The sequence below is a fragment of the Streptopelia decaocto genome, assembly GCF_964273445.1.
Source record: "Streptopelia decaocto genome assembly, chromosome: Z".
In the NCBI taxonomy this organism is placed as follows: Eukaryota; Metazoa; Chordata; class Aves; order Columbiformes; family Columbidae; genus Streptopelia; species Streptopelia decaocto.
Window position 1 is genome coordinate 73,308,232 of NC_138657.1, and position 24,630 is coordinate 73,332,861.

At 42.7% G+C, this 24,630-nt stretch overlaps 1 protein-coding gene across 1 annotated transcript in view; it reads left to right on the forward strand.

Annotated features, from left to right (window-relative positions):
• The window catches only part of DCAF12 (DDB1 and CUL4 associated factor 12), a 33,635-nt gene extending 10,692 nt beyond the window's left edge, over positions 1-22,943 (forward strand). The window contains exons 3-9 of the mRNA XM_082075713.1: positions 940-1,146; positions 2,372-2,432; positions 5,453-5,646; positions 6,736-6,801; positions 7,515-7,677; positions 12,747-12,931; positions 13,695-22,943. Coding sequence (XP_081931839.1) covers positions 940-1,146; positions 2,372-2,432; positions 5,453-5,646; positions 6,736-6,801; positions 7,515-7,677; positions 12,747-12,931; positions 13,695-13,853 — 1,035 coding nt within the window. The 3' untranslated portion in view covers positions 13,854-22,943. The remainder of the gene's footprint in view (positions 1-939; positions 1,147-2,371; positions 2,433-5,452; positions 5,647-6,735; positions 6,802-7,514; positions 7,678-12,746; positions 12,932-13,694) is intronic.
• Positions 22,944-24,630: the final 1,687 nt, after the last annotated feature.

A 24,630-nucleotide genomic window follows, 5' to 3' on the forward strand; every position in this document is an offset into this window, starting at 1 on the left:
TTATAATCCTAGGCTGTGATTCTGCATCACGTAGTGCCAAGTCAGCTTCAGATCCTCCATTTCCTTGTGTCACACCTGCCCCCTCACAAGCCTTGTCCCACCTGTTGTACCTACTTGACTGTTGGTGCAGCTGCCCCCTGGACACACAGGGAATGATCTGGCGCAAGAGCCTCTCAAATGAAAGTGCACTTTGGCAGACCATGTAAAACTTTGTTTTGGTTTAGGCTGTAATGCTACGGTTGCATATGTCTGAACTGGCGCATCTTTGTGTGTAATGTCTGTTTGAAGAGTTATAAGGCTTTATAACTGAGTTTTCTGCCAAGGGGACAGTGGTATAGAGGTCCAGCTTCCAGTCTTTATGCATGATGAGGTAGGTAGCTAGATACCCTTTTAGATGTTCGCACTAACAGTACTATATTTAGTTATTATTCTTTGAGTATCGCCAGAAAAACAACTCTAATTATATAAATGTATGAAGTGTCAGTTTGCCAAAGCAAAAATTTCATGGTAAGGATGTTATCTGGGAGGTAAGAGATTTGTGCTGAGCCTCCTGGGACTTCCTGGCTGTTTTGAGTCTCTCTCTCACTGCTGTACAGGGAAACTGAAAACAATACTTTTTTAAATCATGGTATTGAACAGAGAAAGAGTTTTAGATTTAAGGGGTTTGTTAAATGGGGAACCTCCCATGACTAATTTATCTCCTCTCTCTTCTGTTAGAGTGAAAACCAAATGGGATGATCGAAATAAAACCCACTAATTAAGTTAGTTTACTTGTTTTAAGAAGGGATTTATGCATTTTCAGCCATACTTGCAGCATTTGTGGATTCCAACTTGAAAAGAATGACAAATCAAAATAGGGAGGATAACTTACCATCTTGTTTTTCTTATCCGTTTGATGATGACTTGCATCTCTCTTTTTTTTTTTTTTTTTTTCCTCAGTTGTTTGTAGTAGATGTCCAGACTGGTCAAATTACCAAGATTCCTATTCTGAAAGATCGTGAACCTGGCATGGTGAACCAGCAGGGATGTGGCATTCATGCCATTGAGCTCAACCCCTCGAGGACCCTCCTGGCCACAGGTGGAGACAACCCCAACAGCCTTGCAATTTATCGTCTGCCTACACTCGATCCTGTCTGTGTGGGAGATGTAAGTCAGAGTATTTGAGAAAAGTTTATTACTACCTTGAAGTGCCCAATGTCAGAGCAAGGTTAAGATTTGGGAGTCTTATAGTGGAGAGAGAATTTCTAAAAGCTTGAAAACATCCTTCCTTAGGTTGTCTTTTTTGATGAGATACCTGAAACAAGAGGGAGTACCTAAACATATGAGACAGTTCTCAGGGTTCTGAGTCAGATTTCTTCTTCCTCACCTACATTCAGGTCTACTTCAGATTACTTTTAAGTACTGAAGATGTAACAAAATCCTAAATGTTGTAGTCTAATTGTGGTGGTGACCTCTGAAACTGGTTTGAGTGAAGAAGCTCTTGTGAGGAACTGAAAATAGGATACAAGTTCTTAAAATTTTCCCCTTCTCCAGTGCAGCATTATTCCAGAGGTGGAACTTGGCTTTAAGGATTAGTTCTAACCCAGTGGTTTATGGCAGTTTGATACACTCTGGAACTGCTTATATTTCTGAAGTATCATGAGCCCTTTTCAAAATAGCCGATCTTAAAAAGAAAAGAACGATTACATTAGCATAGTGGTGTCCCATAAGCATTTCTCTCTCATTTCTCCTTTTTGATCAGGACTTCACATATATGTTAACTAGAACAGCAGAGGTCAGGTCAGAGTTTCTGCAGCAGCAGATAACCAGTTGCAGAAAGGCACTACTCTGAATATTTGTATGGCTTGCTGTTCATTTGTGTGCTGCTGTGACTCTGCAGCTTTTCATACAGAACTAGAGCTTTATAGCATTTTTCCCTATAGGTTTCTCACCTGCTAAAGAAAAGATTCTTGAAGTAATGGTCTTGAAAAATTAATCTGTAGGTCATATATTGTAAACACAAGACTTTGGTTACTACTTGTAGTAGGGATGTGCATTTGAGGAAATAAGTAGCTACTTTACAGAAGGAATGTTGCTTTCAAAATGGAAAATCTAAGTCCTTAGAATTGCTTTCTGTTTGTCCTTGGTCAGAGACCTGTTTTTTCATCACTTAATTGCTCTCTATTCATTATACAATTCAAAATTTTTGAAAAGTTAAAATTAGTATTAGAAACTTAAACTTCTCCAGCTTGATACTGGAATCTTATCTGCATGTTTTTAGTGCAGGTCTGTCCTTTGAGTTTGTACTAAAAATCAGAGTGAAGAATACTTATCTGCTTTGGGACCACTCTAGAGTATAATGACACAGAAAACTGTCTTTTTTTTCTTTTAGGATGGACATAAGGATTGGATATTTTCAATTGCATGGATCAGTGATACTATGGCTGTTTCTGGTAAAATAATTTCTTTCTCTCTATTTTTTTTTTTTTTTTCCCCTCTTCAGAAATTTAAACTGATACTTGACAGGTCTTAGGGAAAACCCTTTATCAGGACATTTGAAACTACTTGGAACTACTTGGACTATTTGAACCCTTCTTGGTCTTAATACAGTGCTTCACTTTGTTTCATTTTTATGTTCCTGGTCTAGATTTTATTTTTCTGGTATCACAGGGAATTTTACTCTTTCCCGTAGGTGTTGCCATGAGAGGGTGTCTGAACACAAAGAGTAACAGGAAAGGTTTCCACACTAGAATAATGATTTCAAGAGGAGTGTTGGTTATCAGATGGTGACTCTGGAATAGAGCAAAGTAATATCAGTTCCCTGAAATCCTATGACAGGCTAATTAACGAATACTCTGCTTTGTTAAGCTATTAGTACACTTGTGTGTGGATATATACTATGGCAATAAATACAGAAGGCTGTAATAGAAAAGGTCAGTTCTTGACTTTTTAGTAACTAGTTGAACAATCAGTTAACTTCATAAAGTATCACTTACTTGGCTGAAGGCAGCAATACTAATATGCTCTTGCATTCATTTAGTAGTTTACTGTCTGTGCTGACAGAGTGTAGTATTCTGTACAAGGAGGTATCCAACTGCAGGTGACAGAAGGTTGTAAGAGTCTCATATAAAACTCAAATACTTGAATTGTTAGTTCAGTAAGATTTTTATTTTCAGAAAATAAAAAGCTAATCCAGGAACTTTATTTTCAATTTAATATCAAAATTGATTCTTCCAAGTCTCCAACCCAAATATCTGCATTGGAAACCACTGTCAGCTGGTAAGCTTGAACAGCAGAGGGATTACAGATGTCCAAGGGAAAGATAAGGACCCAGTGGAATAGAGAGGCACAGAATGTGAGACTGAACTGTTTTGCTCTCGATGTTTTATCCTTGCTCAAGGGTGGAGGTGTGAGTAGAAGACTGCTGTGCTCTCTATTGTATGGTGCTTACAGCAGGATATAGATTCTGGTCTCCAGACCTGAGACATCAGGGAAGACTCATTGAAAGCAATTTGCAAGTCTGATTGCTAAACCGAGTTCTTCAGAACTTCACTGGTGACCCTAATCAGGAGAAAACAAAGACAACTAACTTCTGATATTGATTAATCTTACAGATTTCAATTACATGTGTATCTGAAAGTGCAGAGCAGAAATATTTGAACTCCAAACATGGAGGATATAGCAAATATCTTTGCCTGAAATAAGAAACTAAATGCATTTTTGGTGACTTTCTTGGGGCAAGCTAAATGCCACAGAAAGGAGAAACAGCATTTGGTCGCATGGCACATCATGCCAGTCATGTAGCCTGAGGTCTGAGGTTTGGCAGTGTACTTTCTCACTGCCATCAGAACTGTTGAGTGGAGTACAAAGAGAACCAGAGACTCGATTATTCCTTTTGCTTGTGTTAACTTCAACAAGAACAAGGCCTGTACAACCTTCAGCAGTGTATTTCAGTATTCCCGAAGTATAAAATTAAACTCTTGACTAAACTGCCAGAGCTCAAGGAGAATGCATCATTCTACTCAGTTGTACTGGCTGGAGAAAAAGCTTTCCATGGCAAAAGCTTCAGATGGCATGAATAATAATTGCCAGGATGGCATGAGCCTAGGCAACAAATTATATTCTCCTTGGCTTCAGGGCTATCCAGTTGAACAACATATGTTGACTTTTTCCCCTGCCAGGGCTATTAAAAGGGACAGCTTCCCCCTAAACTATGTCAAGATGTTTTAGAAATTCTACTGCTGAGTATTCAGCTTCCATAACAAACAAGATTAGGTGCCATTAAAAACCATCAGCTCGTAAATTGAATGGCAGGATGTTGCATCACGTGCTGCCTGTTGCTGTGCAAGTGCCTTTATGAAGCTCCTGTTGTATTTGGCTGTAGTAGGCGATAGTGACAAATGACCGAATCAATCTGTGAGGGGACAAAGCCATCTCTGCTGTGCTGGACCACCTGTATTGCAACAAGATGTTTTCCTCAGCTTTCTGCCTTTGTAGCTTATTCCCTTTGATGCACAAAACCCTGTAAATGTAATAGTCTGATGTAGGTATCTTGTTTTTTTCCAGCATCTTCAATACATGAAATATTTCTTACGCATTCCCTGTGAGAGGAGGAGGGACGTGTTTTTCACATTGTGTAGGGAAGAAACTGAAGTACATGCGAAATCTGTCAGAGCTGACTTAGGTGGAAGCGAATTGCCTGAACACCAGAAGGGATGGGAATAGGGCCTTGGATCAACGTGTGTTGGTCTGCAAACCAAAGACATTTAACTTTTTCATCCAGTATTGTTAGTCTTATTGACTCATATTTTTGATTAATATCTTCAGATTGAGTAGAAAACTGAGCTCTTGGTTGTTCAGCCCCAGTTCCTGTGTTATGTTCTTTAAACAAAAGGTTGCATGGGCTTAAGAAAAATAGTTTTAAAATAGATTTGACAGAAATTGGCACAAACTGTGGTTCGAAATAGTTGTTTTTGTTCACAAATGTGTGTGTACATATCCATAAGCATACTGGCAGAAACCAAATGAACTCCAATTGGCATAAACTCAGCTGAGTTTTCTTGGAGGTGTTTATGTTGGCTTAACAGACTGTCAGTCTCAGCCTTGGTAAGCCAGGTTGAATGATGGCTTTTCAGTCACTTCTGAGTTTACGTGTGAATCTCTAATGGTGATTGTTGTACAGTATTGTGGTTTTTGATGCATCCCAATCAGTTTGAAAACAGATGAGGTGATCTGGCTGCTTAGAAACTGTGTAGACAAACCAGTCAACAGTGAGTTCACAATGTTAAGAACTTTACAGCTCAGTAAAATCATGTTTTAATAACAATTAATATACAGGCACCACCAATGTGTTCAGATAGATTAAATTAATAGTATCCTTTATTTCTTTCAGACCTTGTTGTTTATTCTTTTTTTAAAAAAGGGATTTATGTATATGTGAAATGGGCTATTAATTTATGGACTGTTTATTCAGGTTCCCGGGATGGTTCAATGGGTCTCTGGGAAGTTACAGAGGATGTGTTGTCCAAAAGCGACGCCAGGCATAATCTCTCTCAAGTTCCTGTCTATGCCCACATAACACACAGGGCTCTGAAGGACATCCCCAAGGAGAACACCAATCCAGACAACTGCAAAGTCCGAGCATTGGCTTTCAACAACAAGAACAAGGTGAATAAGATAAGCAAGACAGTTGAGAAGTCCTAAAACTGTGCATGTTATTAGAAGAAGAAAGAAGTAATACAAGTCAAATATACTTGAGAAGAAACTTAATATTTTTTCCCTGATCCTTTTTCATCTTTCCTATATGAGATGGTTGTCTTTATCTGCTATGTTTGCTTCTTCACTAAGTGAATGGAGAAGTCTAGTAGGAAAAAAAAAAAATCATGTTTTCAGAAGGAAATGTATCCCTGTGAGTTTGATTTTAGACTTGTGCCCTAAGGCAGAGGTGACAGGGGGTGTTTACAAGAAGCACACAAAGCACCAAAATGCCTCTAGCAGCTTGAATCCCACTCTTGAGTGCTCTTGCTGCTTTCCTTCTCCTTTCATGATGACCAGCCAACATTCAGGCAGTTCCTGTTTTGATGGCCGAGTGGTTTCTGGATTGCTCGGCAAGCGAAGTGACTGACACGGGGGAGCAGGCACCAGTGCTTGCTTTGGTGTTATTGTATCGGCGTTTGACAAACAGTAAATGTTAACCTCTGCATGCTGATCTCTTGTTACTACTAGTGGGAGTAGCAGTTCATCCTCCGCTAGTTTTCTTTCTGCCCTCAAAGAACACAGAGGAGCTGAAGCGATGGTGGGTGTGCTCTCAGAAGCACAGTGGTCCTCTGTGTTTTGTTTTTCACTATAGTTGTTAATTACTCCTCTGTGTTGGAGACTTTTCAGTAGGGTAGTGCCTGGGAAGAAATGTTTGCTTCAGGGTCAGAATCAGTGTGGCAGCTGCTAAAGAAAATTGCCAGCTCTAGCTTGTTCTGTCTAATAGTTCATTATTTGATTGTCTAACAGGATCTAAACCTTTGAAAGTAATTTTTAATTATTTGTTGTTTTATTAATTCTTACTCTACCTGGCACCCTTGTGCTCTATTGCATTCTATCAAGATCAGTATAAAACTAAAATTTATCTTGGTAAGCATGCACAGGATTATGCATGAGTTCAATCCAGAGGATGCAGCCTGCATAGTAGAGAATGTGAGTTTGAGTTTGTAAGGACATCTGTAATACTGAAACTAACTCTCTTGTTTGGTTGGTTTTTAACAGGAGCTGGGAGCTGTGTCCCTAGATGGGTATTTTCATCTTTGGAAAGCAGAGCACACACTATCAAAGGTACTTTTCTGTTTGTTGGTGCTAAGTTTCAAAAGTTACCTAGCAGTTAAGGCTGTTCACTATTCTTAATCTCCTTTAATTGCTTGAAGAAAGAGCAGTGATACTTGTAGAAGACTTAAAAGGTTTATGTAAAATGAAACGTCCTACAAATTAGAGCTTGAGGAGAGAAACTCACCCCTCCCCTTATATTGCAGGGTGGGAATGCTCTCAACTTTCTGCAGTTCTGGGTTAGCTGAAGTGAACCATTGCATAGAGTGCGATGGATACTTGATTAGCAGTGTTCGTAAAGGAAGTTGCACTTATTTAAGTGTAATTGCAGATCAAACCTAGACATATCTTTGCTAGTGTATGAGGTAAGATTTTTCAGCTGAGAGCTGATGTCTGTGTACAGCTGCTGAAGAAATAACAGCAGCTTAGAAAGATGTAAAACAATTCACCAAACTGCCCATTTTCTTTGCCATAATACTTGGCTTCAGCCTTTATCATCTCAGTTTGATTCAGATAAGGCATCCCATCTCCTTCAGGTTATTTCCTCTGTGCCAGGTTATTGCTTTTCTCGAAAAGTTCTGATTTTGCGGTAAACTTATTTTTTAGCTGTTTCAGGTTTTTTTTTTTTACACTGCAACTTCCTTGAACATAACTTACAGAATTGTTCTGTTAATATCTTGCTTCTTTCTCATGACGGGTTGATTGTTATTTCCTTCTGTTTCCAGTTGCTTTCCACAAAGTTGCCATACTGCAGGGAGAACGTGTGTTTGGCTTATGGTCAGGAGTGGTCAGTGTACGCAGTAGGATCACAGGCCCACGTCTCCTTTCTGGATCCCAGGCAGCCTTCTCACAATGTGAAATCCGTCTGTTCCAAAGAACGAGGCAGTGGTAAGAAACTTGTCAAAGGGTTCTTCAAGTGGTTTGCTTGCAGAGGTAGCTATTAAGACTGCAGTAAGATAAGCTTTTAATGAATAGGAAAGACATGTTGTGTGGTAGACAAAATCATTGGTAGTATATGTAGGTTTTGCTTTTATGACAGTATTCCTTGAGCAACCAGCAAACCAAACTTGAAAGCAACTGTGAAATAGACTAGGCAGCATTACTGCTTTTACGATCAAGTAAGTTATACACTATCCAAATACTACTGAACTTTTAAAAATGAACTGAAGTTTACTAAACTTTTAACTTCTTTTAACTTTTAATTCACCTTAAAGAAAAACTAGTCTTTGTTCCACTGTTAATGCTGTCTGTTCTTGCCTTTTTCTCTGGGAACAGAAAAAAGCTTGTTGTCTGCTCTGTGCTGTTATATTGGGAGTCCATCCTGTCAGTGAATGCTTGTTCTGTAATTTTAAAGCCATGAGTGAGACTCTTAAATTTCAATGTATATTTATTTGATTTAAATATACAAAAGCTCCACTTTTAGAAGAAGTTTGCAGGTTGAGTGCTGTTTTCCTTTCATGATGTAGATGCAGTGTGTCCAATTGAATCTTACACCAGGACCAAGCGTGAGAGTTTGCAGGGTACATGGTTCCATGATCTTCTTCCTATACCCTTTATTTTCAAGCATGAGAAGGCACTGTGCTGTGTTGCCCATTTTAAACCATATCAATCCCAGCCTAATAAATTGCAGTCCTATTTAGCTTGGCTCTAGGCATCCATCTCTTCTTTGGGTAACTTATTAAAAGGGAATGCATGTAGGCAAGGATTAGGAAAGTTTTATTTATGTAGTTACTGAAGTTTGAGTGGTGCTATCTAGATAAATGTCAGGATGTGCTTCCTTCAGATATGGGAGAAGTTTCTATAATATAAGAAAAGGTGCTTTACCAGCTCATGGTGTCACCTGAACAACTTACCAGCAACAGCCCTTGTCCTGCCCCACTGTTGGTGAGGACTCTGTGGAGGTCCTGAAACTGTCACCTTTCAGTATTGTAGGGAAGTGTCCTGGGTTCTGCTGGGATGCAGTTAATTTTCATAGGAAACTGAGAGGAGGCACAGCCAGCACAGCTGACCCAAACTAGCCAAAGGGATATTCTGTACCATATGACATCACGCTCAGCATATAAAGTGGGGAAGGTGGCCAGGGGAGGGAATCGCTGCTCAGAAGAGGGCTAGACATCAATTTTCCAGGAGGTGAGTGACTGCATTATGTATCACTCACTTTGTATTTTCTTTTATTGTCATTATTGTTACTGCTTATCTCTCCAACAAGCTGCAGCAGTACTTTCACTAAATCTACTCCAGGAATTTTAACACTCAGCCTTTGGCACCTTGCACTCTCCCAAGGTCCCAGGTGAACCACCTGTTGCCAACAGGCTCTGAAGGTGGTGGCCATGGATCCCATCTGGGGTGCCAAACTCTTAGGTGAGTTCCTTTTCCCAAGGTTTCCTGCAACAGAGACTCAGGCATGAATTCCACAAGCTCTTCTAAAATAAATAATTGATTCATAAAGTACAGCATAGAGCAGCTTGAGCTTGGTGCTTCCCAAAGAGGCACCCTCAGCAGAAAAACAGTTGAACAGTTGTACCCCCCCAATCCAAGTCCCCACCTCTCGCGTGTCACTCTGGACCAACTGCAAAACTGGAGTCTGAGATCTCCCTGTTCTTCACTGTATCTCTTCATTTTTGTGAGTTGGGCCATCAATCAAACCCCTGACTTTTAGTTGCTGTTTTGCACCTACAGCTGTAGAAAATAAGTTATTGGCAATAGCCAAAAAGAGTCTTCTGTTAGACTCTGTTCTGTTCCTTATCTCCAGGGATGCAGCTCCCCTTATCTTCTAGCTTGAAGACTCTGAGGCCCTTTTTACTTAACAAAGCAGAAAGTTCAAAGGTTCACAGCTTGCAAAAGTTATGCTAGGCAAACCAATGCTGAGCAATTTCAATATGAGCAGTTTCTAAACAAGTTCCCTAAGAAGCAGAATACCCAATAATTCAGTAAACTAAGGCAGTCTATTCCCTAACGTTTTGCTGTCCTGTTAAACTTTTTTTATCTCAACCCACGAGTTTTCCTTTTTTTCTTTCCCCAATTCTCACTATCCCGCTGGGGCAGGAGGAGGAGCGAGTGGCAACGTGGTACTTAGTTGCTGGCTGGGGCTAAACCACAACAGGAAGCAACACCAAGACACTGGAGTGTGGTGCCAAGTGGGGGCTGCAATCTTCTGCCTTGAGTATGTGATCGTCCCTGCTGGGGGATGATCGATGTGTAGGTGGCATCTCTGGGGCATCTCCACTTCATGTCTGGAGAAAGCCTGTGTTCAGTGCTGTTTTCTGTCCTGCACAGTTGGCAGATGCAGATTTTTTTTGCGGTCATCGTAGAGGCACTTAATAACATTAATTCGGAAATACTGAGTTTTTCAATTTTCTGTTGATCTCACTGGGATGTGGACTGAGGCAGCACCTCTAGAAAGTGGGCGGTTTATTGATTTGCAGACTAAAATCTGGGTTGATTTTAAGTGCTTTGAAGCGTTACCTGAATGTGCTTTCAGCTTCCAAATGCGCCTGCTGAATGTGGCAAGTCCACATTAACTTCAGGTCATTAGTGTTGTATACAAAACCAGTTGAGAGAAACATTCTTGCTTAGTAAGACTCGAACTGGGGCTGCTTTTCACCCCGTGTCACCCTGTCTGCTCTACCCCAGACAGTAGCTGATGCTTTTTAGTGCATCTTGTGTTGCTCTTCTTAGCAGCTGCACAGGGATGTGCAGGCCATGGACTCCAGTCTTTGCTCTGCGCGAACATCTGCTTTCCTCTCAGCTGGCGCACAGTGCAATGTTGTGTGCCCATGACTTGCATCCCGAAGGCAGCAATGTTAATGTAGTGGACAGAGCTTGCACAGCATAGAATCTGCTTCCACTCCTTGTGTAGGACACGCTGCTGCATCTTTCCTTCTGGGATTTGTGGAGCCTCCTCGCCTCTCAGGAGTGAGACTCAATTGCTGACCCAAGTGGTCCAGGTCCACGGGTGGCAGAGTGCTGGGTATGTTGGAGGGTTTACTGTGATCAGTTCTAGGCACAGGTCATGCTGTTAGTTTGATGGGATTGATTAATCTGAGGTACTTTAGGCCCTTAGGAACCCGTTGGAGTGCTGTCCTTGAAAGCTTGTTCTAAATGTCCTCTGAGTAGTGTGTACATCACAGATTGCTTCAGTTAATTTTTTTGATTAGAGAAAGATCCACAGCCATTCTGCATTTAACAGCTTTTTATTAGTAAATTGCATTGAAAAGTATATGCCCCCTGCTTTCATACTCCATCACCCACCCGTTTCCGTTAAGTGTTCTGCTGGGTTGCTTGTCAAGAGTACTTCTGGAGCAAAAATAAGAAGAGGTCCCCTCTTGTGCCTTCCTTCTCATGACTGCTCTTGCTGATTGCGGAGAGCTTAAAGCTTTCTGCATGTATTTGCCAGACCCAGGCCCTTGGTGGTGACGGAGATGTCTCCAGCTTGCTCAGATGCATTTGTAGTTGTCTGAATTAAAGTGGAGATTCTTACACAGATCTGGTAAATCTGCTTCAGCGGGTATGAGAGTTGGGACAGTGTTTTCTCACCTGTTAATGCCTGCGGCCAGGGCATCACCTCGCATCTGGGGCACCACAATGTGGCCTTGCCTGTTCCAGGTGCGTGTCACAGGCACTGCTGGCTGTGGATGTCACGTCAGGTTGTGGAGGCGGAAGGATGAGGATGTGTTTCTGTACAAAGGGGAAGTAGAAGCTCCCTGGGTGCATCCACACCTCTCTGATGTCGCTGTTGTGTTTCCTGCTGGGTGTTTTCTAGTATAAGCTTCATGATGTTCAGTCCCACTTGGTACAATGACAGCAGTTGGCATGTGGATGTAGCTGGCGTAACTCACTCTTTTCCCCTCCTGTTTGAATGCTTGTTTAGGCTGTAATTCAGTGGTACTTTGGAGATGGCTTTAAAAACCTTAGAGTTTATAACCTGGTGTCATGTTGTGCAGGAAGGAAAAGCTTAGATGTGGTGGGGTTTAAGCTCAGTAGAAGAGTTGTTTGCAGTGAAGTGCTTACACAGAACAAACCTTTTGCACAACAAATAGAGATGAGATGACAGGACATCATACAAATTGTGAGTTCCTACATGCAGAATCTCCTCAAGAATATTTTTAATGGATCGTTGTTTAGCTGAGGCTTTAGATTTAGATTTTGTGAAAACAAAATATACTTCTATTACCCAATTTAATGGCATAACTGAATTGTGCTAGAATGTTTTGTTTGGACTGGAAACTTGTAGCTTCCCATGTGCTGGTCTCACATGGTATTGCTTAGGTTGTAGGATTCCTAGTTTGTTTTCATTGCTAGGTGAAGTGTGGAAAGTGCCAGCTACGAAGAATGTGTTCTTGTGTGGTGACATTTGAGTGCAGATAGATTGAAAATTATTTAAGAGCCTGATCTATCTTAGCAGCAAAATGCTGAGTGATTATTATGGTTACATTTTCTTAGAGCTCACTTCTTGATCAGCAAAATGCATTTCATGGCAGCTGGGACAGTAACTTTTCTCACGTGGTCACTTATTGCAGTTTGGCAGGTAGCTGGATATGAGGTGAGCTCATGGAGGGAACCAATGTGACGTTCTTTGCTGCCATGTACTCGCTCGTGATGCGTTCACATAGAGGCTTGTGGCAGACAGAACAAAGCTGCTCTTGATCCTAAATGGCTTATGATCTTTGCTTACCTGGCAGAGCTGAGGCCTGCTGAGAATGGAGCTTCTTACTGTGCACCAGCAGTGTAGCTGGTGGCCTCAGAGGAGCGGGAAGTAGCGTATGTAGTTGAAGCTGCTGTTTCAGTAGTACCCATGGGATTTATCTGCATTGCTGCGTAGCAGTGGGGAAACTTAAGTGTTGTGGAGAATACCAGTAGGTAGTTCCTCTTAAAATTTTAGACATCAAGCAGCACCACGGCAGAGCCAAAGCATCCATCTTCCTTACTGCATTGTGTGTCCCTTCTCTGTTTGACAGGTATTCGGTCGGTGAGCTTCTACGAGCACATCATCACAGTGGGGACGGGGCAAGGTTCCTTGTTGTTTTACGACATCAGAGCCCAGAGGTTCCTGGATGAAAAGCCCCCACGTGCCTGCTATGGGCAGAAGCAGAAGTTAGGAGGAAGTGAAATACTGAAGCTGACTACTGGGAAAGGCTGGCTGGTGAGTAGTGAGTAGCTGTAGGAGACTCTTCACACAGGAGTGCCGTAGGGCTTGAACCCATTCGTTTTGTAGTAATGGGAACTATAGTTTGAGGTGTATCCCAGTAAAAATAGTAATCATGTAGCCAATAACTGTAATAATGAAAAGCAAGAAGTGCTGCAGAATTGCTTTCTGCAAAAGCTTTATGAAAGGGTATTGAATGGTTGGTTGCTTGAGTGTAAAGCATACTGACTGTTGTTCTTATGCACTGATTGATAACTGAACTAGATTTTATATCTTCATATTTTTTACATGTAATCTAACTCATAGTTTCCAGAGCCTTAAACACAAAATACATAGTCTTCCTTTAAAACTGTGCTACTCCGACATGGTGCTTAAAGTAAGATTTAATTTAATTGTGAACAGTTTTAGAAACTGTGGCTTCCTGAGCTAATGCCAGGATAAGCACTGGAGTTCAATTTCCTGTATGTTATCGTAAGACAGTTAATGGCTTTGTCTAACTTTCCTACATTATGTTTTGTATCGTGATGTAACTTGAAAAACTAATGAAACTTGACATCTGTCCCCCTCCCATGTTTGGCCCAAATGTCCTCAGAAAAAGCTTTAGGACAATGCTGGTATCTTCAGGTTGATCTGTCTGAAGCTTCAGGGAGCATTAGCAGAAAAGATCCCTTTTTAGGCTCTGGAAGTTACCTTCTGCTGTTGTGAAACAAGGTTTTGGGTTTGTTTGGCAGCAGTAACAATTTCAACTTTCCTTTAACAGAATCATGATGAAACCTGGAGGAATTATTTTTCTGACATAAATTTCTTCCCGAATGCTGTTTACACCCACTGCTACGACTCGTCTGGAACAAAACTCTTTGTGGCAGGAGGACCCCTTCCATCAGGACTTCATGGGAATTATGCTGGTCTCTGGAGCTAATGATAACTCTTTATAAATGGTGATCTCTGCACAGATTTCCACTTTTCTTTTTCCTTTTTTGTAACAGCAAAATTGTGTAATGCCATTGATTTCTGATTTAAATGCAAGGGTTTTTTTGGCAGTTTTCTGTTGGTCTCCAACATTTTTGTACATCTTTTTGAACCAGTTTTTTGCTTTAACCTCCTTGATCCTCTATATGAAGGGTTTTTGAAATACCTTTTTATTGTACTTACTCCAAATGACTCTTCCCCCACATTTAGGCTATTTTGGCCATGTGCCCCCTCCCCTACTTTGCTGTGAGGTGGGATTCCTTTCTTATAGAGTAGTTGCTCCTGGGCTTTCTGTGAAAGCCATGGGGCTGTGTGTGTGCAGGTACTTTGTGTCAGTTACATTGCCTGGAGTGAGGACTACTTGTAATTAAAAAATATTAAAAATATTTATAAGAGATAAACTACTACTTTATGTGCAGAGCCTGGCCCTGGCCTGGGTTGATGTTATTTTTTAAAAGTACAAGTCTAATGACACAGTTTATACATAGATGAATATGGTAATTTTAAGCTGTACTCATTGGAGCCCAGGGGTTGATTCCCCAGGGGTATTGCCCATCAAGCCCAAACTGCAGCAGTGCGGGATGTGTCTAAAGTGCATTTGTATTTGAACTGTAGTTTTCAGCAATGCCAGGACCTAAATATGTCTTTTGTTCCTTCTCTGCCTGTGTCAGATGTCAGCTTGCACAACTGGACTTTGTATAGGCTGTTTTGTAGGGTGGCTGTTGCAGGGTGACATTGCATTTGAGGCCTGCAGAGATGCTGAGAGGAAATAGGGGTTAGGGACATGAGTGTGCTTGTCATTCAAAAGAAAATAATCTGTTTTCCAGATGAGCCAAGGTTCCTGTGTATGCTACTGCGGTAGCTCACGGGTTCTTCATAAACTGCCTAAAACCCAGGACCTTCTTTGTGCCAGGCTGAAATGCAGGACTCCAGGGTGCTTTCTGGCACGCACCAAAATCTGGGCTTGTTACTGCTGCCTCTGTCCTCTGCTGGGATTAATGCCTTTCCCTGCTCCTGTCACCTGTGGAGCAGCGTGTGCCTGCACCTCACTGCTTTGGTGCCACAGGGGCAGTTGGCCAAAGCTGAGGAGAAGGACAGGGCTGGGGCATGTCTGTTCTGGGGTCTGTGCTTGGAGATCACAGCCAGCACTGCAGAGTAGCCCTAGTCCCTCACACAGTTCTGCTCTGCGTGTGTCCTTGCAGCCCCTCTTATCCTGGACTCAGTATGTTCATCAGTAACACCGAGCAGTGAGGCTCAGGCTTGAGTTCCAGTTGGCAGCGGAGACTTGGATGGAAATCCTGCGAGGAATGCAGCTCCCTCTGCTAGTTATAAACCATGGGTTAGCAAAGGAGCTCCAAAATTTTAGAGTTGTAAATTGTTTTTTAAAGATGTTGTAATGGTGCCCGTGTTGTTCTGTGGTGGCAACATACTGCTTTGGTCATTCTAGGGGTTTTGAGAAGTGGAAGTATAAAGAAAAAAACTAGGTGAAGTATGGCAGGCTGTGTATTTCTAGGATGACTCCTGCAGCCACTGCGTAAGATCACTCTGGCACAGGGAACATGTTCAGCTCAGTTCTTTTTAATTCAGGCTTGGTTTGAGGTCCTGCTGCTTTTTTTAAAGAAACTAGACACTTGAGTCTACTCGTGTATCCTCCAATTCTGCTGAAACAACAGTTGCTAGTTAGACACTTAGCATCACCAGTGCCAAAGGAGGGCTCCTCGTCTGGAAATCCTAGCCCTGATGTTGAGCTATTAATTGAAGCATATTCCATGTCTGGGTGAGGGGGCAGAAAAGGTATTTTTATGGACTGAGCTTCAGCTTCCAAACACAGAGGCTGATTTTTCTGCAGTCTGTAGGTTACTGAAGATGTCACTTTGGCACCCCTGGCAAGGGTGTCCCTCTCCTGATTCTTGTCTCCTGGAGCACCACAGCGTGTGGTCCTAAAGCCTCATAGTGTGAGCCCCCTCTTCTTCCCTTATTTTCTGTATAGGAAGCTTTAAGAGCTTTCAGAAGAATCTGGACAATGATGTAAAATGCCTCAAGTCTCATGTGCTTCCATCAGTTCTGCTTTCAGGGTGCCCTTTTGCAGAGACAATTTCTCTTGGGGAGGGCGCCATCCTTGTTGCTGTATGAAAAGCCCTGCAAAAAAATGGGAACAAACTAGATAGCGCTGCAAGCACGCAAACAAATTCAGTCAGAGAGAGTTTAATTTGTAGCTTATTCCAGTGGTTTTAAATACTTGTAGGGATACAGATGTTAAGTTTCAGAATATTTTGTGGTTGGTCGTATGTCAGTTGGTCCAGTCAGTGTTAGAAATTGAGGCAGAGAAAGGTCACGATATTCCAACTGTCCAAATATAAGTGATAGGAGAAATAAGAGGAGAAGCTGTGTTTTCTGACTTGACTTTGTCACCCTGCTGGGCTAGACACCAGAATTGAAATCCAGGATCAGGGTGAGAAAAGCAGGGGTAGGAATGCCTGTACAGCAGGGAACTCTGGGCTGTAGGGGTGAACTGGGTGCACCCCGTGGTTTAAATAAGAGATACAACCCCATTGTGGATGGAATTCTGTCTGGTGACTACACTTCTGTAGCTTGAACAGCTCACTGTGCTCTGCTGAGACCCGGTGCCAGGGATGTTTTCAGACCATTTTATCTTTTCCCATGTTTCTTAATGATTTCTCTCCTTGCTCTTTCCTGCCCTCCTGAATGTTCTATTTGGGTTTATCCCCTCCACCCCAAATCATGCCAGTCTTTACTGCAGCACTATTGTACTTGGAGAGGTAACCTCTGTCAAGCAGAAATGGGCTGTCTGGCATTTTGTCAAGCCATGCTCGAGACCTTCAATTTGCTTTATTTTAAAACTGGGTAGACCTTTGAGACTGGCTCAGGCTGTGGGACTGGGCAGTTGTCCTTGAACATATTTGACTGATAGGGGATTACACAGTTAACAGTCTGTTCCTGGGGACAACAGGCTCTGTTTTGTCTCAGGTTGGGCACTTGAAGGGCAGAAAAGAACTTCAGTCATAACAGACCTTGAGGCTTTTCTTGCTGTTATTGACATTTCAGGCTTGTGGGATCTTTCAGTGAGTGTAGGAAGCAGTTAATGTTACTGCTCAGCTCTTTTCAGTAGACTGCCATGTTAATTTGGGTATCTTTAGTTATTACATTTTCTGTATTCGTAATCAGACTAGTGACTTAATTATGGGTTTGGTAATACACAGCTTGTTAATTACTGGGTAGCAGCCCCTCAGTAACAACTGGGTATTATGTGATGGACATTGCTAAGGAAGCAGAGGCTTCTTTGCAATGTTAGCTTGAGCACAGCAATGAGGGTGGTGCTCACCCTCTTCACCAAACACCTTATTCCTGGTAATTCCTCCAGTTTTCTCCCTTGTACAGTCAAGTCAGACAGTGAGAATTGCTGGTGCACTCCTCGTGCTGTAAACTGAGTCCACTTGTTTGGTTCCCTCCTCAGTGCTGCTGCTGTTAGTCCAGGATGAGTAAATTACCAAAGAATAGTTAAAAGGTGTTTGTTCCTAGTCTCAGTTGGTAATTTTCCACATAGATTCATTTTTGAGATGAATTGCAAGAGTCCCCAGTGATGTTACTGGACTTAGTCTGTCCACAAAGGTTATGTTCATGTTGTGGGTGACTCTTGTGACTCCCTTTATTGAGGGGGACTCCTGAACTTCGTTATGGGGATATATTTGCTGCCTCCATTTCAAGTCCTTGGCAGCTTTTTGTATCTTAAGGATTAAGATACTTATGTATCACTTGTTCTTTTCCAGAATTTCATCCTCTTCCTTCAGCCGAGCACTTGCTTTGTATATATTTTGCAGCTGCAGAGTTAACAGATTAAAGTTGTGATCCAGCTATGCTGAGCGGTGGTTTGGTGTCTTAATTTCTGCCCCTCAGCTGAGAGGCACTTACTGACGTGTGAACTGATGTCCCTCACCTGGTGCAGGTGGGAAATAAAGCAGGCTTGCCTAGACCCTTCACGGAGGTCACCTGTTTTGTTTGTTTGCAAGAAACCAAGAACAGACGGGCTGTGAATTACTGCATCTGGGCAAAGCAGCAGCATCTTTCAAGCAGCCAGGTGGGAGCTCTGAGATCTGTTTGTGGTGGTCTGATACCCTTATTTTCCACAAACCCACGTTTCCAAGGTGTCTGAGAGGTTCATAATTAGCTTCTGTCTCAATTGCTGCTGTGACTAATAGCAGCAGTCTGAGCTGGGGTGCAGCTCGTTCCTAGGAGCGCTGTTGCAGAGCTGCGTGTGATGCGGGCAGCGCTGATTCTGTCACCAGCCCGTGCTGGCCCTGGGCTCCCACACTGGCCAGGCACATGCTCTCCAGCTTAAAGCCAAGCGAAAATCCCTGTAAGCACCACTGACCACGCCACAGCCACAGCCCATGGTGCAACCTCAACTCAAAACGCATTTCTGAGTGTTGCAGTGCCTTCAGTAACTTATTTTAAAGTATCTGAAGCACAGACAGCAGGAGTTTGTCCAGGTTGCAGACAAGGGGGAGTGGAAAGAAGACAGCACATCTTGTCTGAATGAATCTCTCCCTTGCCTCTGCAAGCTGGCACTTTGGGGTGCGGTGAGGGTGGGCAGGGAGGCACAAGAGAAAAGGTGAAAGCCCAACGGTGTTTGGTATTGCTCTCAGGACTCCGGAGGAATTTAAAAACATAGAGGGGAGAGCTCCTGATTGCTCAGGAGGTACTTGTGAAAGGGCTTAATCAGAAACGTTTTCAGAGAGATCAAGTAGATATCCCTGTCATTCTTGTTTCTCCATGCTAATTTTCAAGGATTTAAATTAGGAAGTACCTTTTTGCTTGCGATGCTGTGTTTCTTCATCATAACCATGTGGTATTTGGCTAATCAAAAGAATGTTCTTGACAGAAAGGAATCTTCGCAGCTAAAAATTGGGTGCCATTTTCTAACAGCCTTTCCCTCCAGCACCCTGGTGGGAGCTGGACGCTCTGAGAAGTGCACGCAGATCTAAAACAGGGTGCCAGGGCTGGGAAAAACATGGGCTGCCTCACCATTTCTGTACACAAAAAAACACCAAGTAAAACACTTGATTGTGTACAAATTCTGGTCATTAGAGTGAAACTGAGAGGGTATGTAAAAACCTTGCAACATAATGTGATATCTCTATAGTCCTAGATTTTAATTCTTTGGCCTAAGAACAAAAATCTAGGAGTCAATACATTGTTTTCTTAGGAACTGCTTTTCTAGATGCCCTTATTAAAAGGGAAAATTCAGGTGCTGAATCTTAAAATCTCATTAAACTTGTACTTTTTATTTGCCCGTTCACCTGGTCTCCTTTCCTTTTCAAGGCCTCCCACAGTCTCAGGGTATATAAATCACTATGACTCATCCAAATAATACTGAAACGGACCAACCAGAGGTTAATGTGCCTTCCTCTTCTGGTACCTTGATCTTTGTAAAGTTATCTCAAACTCGTCACTGTCTTAGGGCTGGGTACATCCATTGTCTTTTTCTAAGATGTACGTGTTGAAGTTGCAACAGGTTTGTACCATTACTCGTGACCTGTTCCATTTGTTTTAGGATGTGGTGTAGACACAAATCAATGCACTGGTTTGTCTTGGGATCTGTCTTACCTGTGACATTTATCAGTGCTCGCCTGTATCTTAATGTGTACACAAATGCTACAAATGCTGGATCTTCCCCATTGCCTATGATGTACTTGTATATGATGCACAAACTACACAAGTTGTTTTAAAATGTGCAGTGATCACAACTTGCTGCCTGAGGGTAGGATGTCCTACAGTTAACTGTGTGTAATGTTGTGGTTTGGGTGGGTTTTTTTCTTCTATTTTTATTTTTTTTAAATTTTGTTTTATTTTGTTCCCCCCCCCACCCCACCCCTTTCTTTTTCTTTCTTTTTCTTTCTTTCTCCCCAAATATATTTTATAAGATCCAAAGCCTTGAGGGGGGGAAGAAATATCAGGACTTGCTGATACTTAGCGGCTTTTGTTCTAGATCCAAGGTCTGATGTTTGTTAACAACTCTTGCAATTCCACACATTTAACAGAGCCATGCTCAGCTTGCTGTTTCTGTTGTGAGCTGTGTCAGAAACAGCACTGGATCCTGACCTGGTCACAGGAGCTGTCAAGTGAAGCAGCAACAGCTCTCTTCAAATATTACAGTGCACATTTTTAACTATAAGGTAAAACTGTTCAAAATTATTGATGCAGCTTGCAAATGGAACAGTGGGAGATGGCAGATAGTATGCAAAACCAGCCTGTCTGCATGCGCAGCTTGGTTATCAGAGTTACCTTGTAAATTGTTTCTCCTCTCTGAAAAGCTTTCATTTTTTTCAATACAAAGGCTTTACATGTTTGGCTTAATTTTCTGAATTGGCAAAGGATACTTTTGTTCTTAAAGTGACATCTGGAATTCGGGCTGAGTTGCCATCTCCTATGCAGGCAATAGAGGATGGTGTGATAAATACAAGATGTCCCTTTGCAGCTGGAAGGATCATGAGAGCATGGAAACAAGAATGCTTCTTCTCTTGCTGTGGCCTTCAAAGGGCGCGCGTATCCACAATTAACTGAAGTACGGTACTGCATTCTGTTGATCCATGAGGCTATCTTTGTTTTTAGAATCAGCACAATTAGTTAGCAGTGTATTGATATTAATACATGATCGAGGAGCTCCCATGTATGTATACTTCCTGTGCTAACTGTTCTCCCTGTACCCCGCTGCAGACTCAGTCTGATCTTTTGAGTTCTTGCTAACTTTGCATTTTCTTCAAATTCAGTGAGGTTCTGTTTTTATCACAGTCACTTTTCAGACCAGAACAGATTAGCCTAACTTTGTTTTGTGATCTTTAGCACCTTCCTCTTCTCCCATTTCTTCCTAGTTCACCTTTAATAATCAGTTCAAAGCTGCTTACCTAGTCTGAAAAATATTGAGTCATAATAAGAAGAAAACCTGTAGCCCGCTCTGTGCTTTTACCACGAACTCCATTGGCTGTCTGGCTGCCTGGGAACTGGAGTCTCCACTCGTGCAGTCTACAGAAGCTGCAATTCTCTCGCATCCGCCTTGGACAGCGAATGTCAGCACATCAGGAAGTTTTTGAGATTGAGTACGACCAGTGTACGTTACAGCTGTCACCAGCCACCCCCACGTGCTGTGGAGCCGAAGGGCCTCGTCTGCGGCTCCCTCCACCTGGCTGGTTGTTGAGCCAACACGAGCTGTGTGCGCAGGGGTCTAACAGGACAGCTGGGATTTACAGCTTCAGTGGCTGAAAAGGTCTGGATAAGTAACTTCAAATGGGTTCTGTGGCTCTTGTTCAAAATGTGGTGTCTCCATTCCTAGCTTCTCGGCCCAGCTTCACCCCCTTCCCGCCACCCCCTGCTCCTCAGGACTCCAGTGAGTTCCCTGTTTTCTCACAGCTTAGTACTTCAGGTACCAGTTCTGCAAAGCCAGGGCCACCTGTTAAAGCCCCACTGCAGTCTAAGACTTGTACGCTTGCTTAGGCAGTAACCTGCTGAACTGGGGCCTTGCAGATGGGCTCTCTATTCATTTGGCTCAGCCCTGGGTATCTCTGGTGTCCCCCTTCCAGTCTGAAGGGCTTTGCTCCAAACTCGTTCGTGCTCCATGAAGGAGCTGATTCATGTATTGCTGGCTATTTCAGTTTGGTGACTTTTATTTTTCTCGTTTATTCTGGGATTCACTACATATGTATGAAATCCTACTGACGTGCTCTGCTCTCCTGAATGTGGTACAGGAGCCCACCCTATGAGGCATCAGCTTTATTTGTCTACTTCCAAAATGCACAGAAACAAGGATCTCTCATGCAAACAAGTTTTAGGGAGGAAAAGCAGATGCACACAAGTGGGAAGGTATTTCTGGGTCAAATAAGTGAGGGAACAGCTTAAGAATTTTAAATATAAGAACAGTAACAGTTTCTTGGCTTTTTTTAAAAAAAAATGCATTGTAAACTGGGGGTTTATATTGAACAATGCAAAATGTGCCTCTCAACTATAATGCAAAAGTCAGTCTCTGTTTGCAATGGAAGTAGTTTAACTGAAGACTGATTTAACCTGTTTCTCGCTCTTACATGTAATCATCCACACAAGTCCTCGCTGGTCTTCCCCAAGCACTGTACAGCACTATCCCTATTTAAAAGCAAAATGGGGATCACATTGAGCAGTAGAACCTGCTGAGCTTCCTTGGTTTGAGAGAGACACTGGAGAGAAGAGTCCAGGTTCCATGTGTTTTAAATACACCTTCAAATGAATGCAGCTATTCTCTTAGATGAGCCACTTCCTACCTTTCCCTCCATTTAGACGGGAAACTCGGCAATACGTGATCCAGTTGACATGCTGGCAGGTGGAACATGGGCTTTTTGAAATTCGAGGACTAAGATTTCTCTTGTGAAAGAACTCGGTGTGGGTGCAAGAGTTTGGATCCCAGATTACAGCCCTTCTGCCAGCTTGCTAAATGCAATCAAGTACTCTGGACTCCTCTGAAGAAGACTGTGGTAGAAGAGCTGTGAAGCTGTAGGCTGGAACTGATCATTTTGGGTCGTCTGTGTGTTGCTCGACTACATAGACAATGGACAATGTAACAGTGATTTTTACAGATTGCTTTTCAAGTGTCAGTCACAAAAAACCAAAACTCTTAATTTGCCATTTGGACAAAAACTGTTAATAGATACATTTTTAGATCAAATTAGGAGCCTACATTTCCATCTTGCATTAACCGGATTACTGTTTTCACATGCCAGAAAGATGTTGCTCTTTGAAAAAGCATGTCAGTGTATGTGGCAATGGCCCATGCACTTTTTAAATACCTAGATCTGTGCGTTCTCACCTCAGTATCGTTAACCATGCTGTAGTCTGACAAATGGATCTTTTACTACTGCCCTGTTACATAGATAATTGTAATTAACTGCAGTTTGGTTTTTTTTCCACTACTTGAAGTTGTGTGATCTGAAAACTGGTGAACAAAAAGTATTTGTGCATCTTACTATGGGTATCTCTAAATAAAATGTATTTGATAGTGTGTTGGCTTGGCTGATGGTTTCCTTTATTTGCTAATCATCTCACTGCAAGTAAACCCAGAGCACTTTTGAGAGCAAGTGGGCATGGCTTTCCCTTGTAACAGTCCAGCCTCTGCATTGACATGACTTACTCAAGGGAAATAAAGTGAACTGTTGTTTTCCCTTCACCAGTGAGTGGATTCATACCCCAAGGACAGGTTCTCAGCTTATTCCTGTTTTTCACAGCTTTAACATCCGTCCTGTCCTCTGTACAGCTGCAGTAACACTCCTTGTTCATATACGAAACGTAGAGAGTGGCAGAGTTGGGACTGTTACACTCTTCACATGTCTCCTTCCTGTTTTATTTTGGTACCTCGGGAAGACCTTGCATACCGAAACTGCATCTGTAGCACTAGATCTGCTGTATTGTTGCACAGGACAGTGAGGCTTGTGTCCAGCTGTCCTATTTCCCTGCCTAAATGTGGGAAAGTTATTTTTGGGAGAGGAAGAATGTCCTCAAGGGATCGAAGCTTTATGCTGGAGGCTAAAACTGTGCCTAAAAGCAGCTCCTGCATCCCCATCTTTATACTTGGCCTCACCCTAAGGTCCTATTTTCCATGGTCACAGACAAACTGCAGTTTTGTATGCAAGCTATGGGAGACTATGTTTGCTGCTGTACCATCTCTGCTCCCTGTAGTACTGCAGCAGGTATTACCAATGCTCGTGTATGCAAACAGAAGAACAGAGTTTAAAAGGTATGTGAATACTACACAGTCATCCTATTGAGCCTAATACCAAAATTGAGAGAGAGGAAAAAAGAAACTCTGGCCCGGAGACATGTAGGAGATGATGGGTTAGATGTGTGGTGAGATGAGGTGTTGGTATCAGTACGAGCTGTGGCTCTTGGCTTGCCTCCTGTCACAGTTGTGTGTTTGGATGAGTTTGTGCCAGCCCCTCAGTGCAGAAGCTGAACTGCTTGTGAGCTGTGCTCTGGTCACACGGCCGCTCCTTCTTAAAAGAGAACAGGTCCCTTACCATGCTGGTGCTTTTGTTTCTGCCCCCAAGCCTCATAAGAACATGAGAGGAGGGTGAATGGATGGTTACTTTAAGCTGGGTAAAGGGCTTTGGCAATGAGGGTTACTGGCTGCCCAGGTGCACCAGATACTCCATGGAGTGCTGCATCCAGATGGTGTGGGACCTGTCAGCTGACGTGCGGGACCAAAAAGGACCAGGGATGGCTGAGGACCCCAGGAGATACCAAGACAGTTGGTAACTATCGAGTTCCTCCTAGATGTGTGTGCAGCTTAAATCTCAGCAATAAAGAGCCCAGCAACTATAATAACTCTAGCGTTCACCTGTTTTGTCCCATCCTCTGTCTTGCAGGTCCCCTTGCTTTCCCATTCGCCGTGCAGATGAAGCAGTTTTCTCCCTTCTGTGGAGCAGCCCACCTCTTTTTTGGAAGGGGTTTTTAAGTTTCATGGCCATGGTCTTCACTGAGACTGAACAGTCCAGGTTCCCTCAGTGCTTTCTCACCGGCTGTGTCTGGCATGTGCGTGTGGCCACCACCATTTCTGGTTGTGAAACCAAGACAAGATCTATCGCACTCCTTGGCCTGGAGCCTGCAGCAGGTCTGCGCTGCTGTTGGCCGTGCTTTTACTGTACACTACAAACACGGTGGCACTGCACGTTATCCCTTTCAACACTCAATCT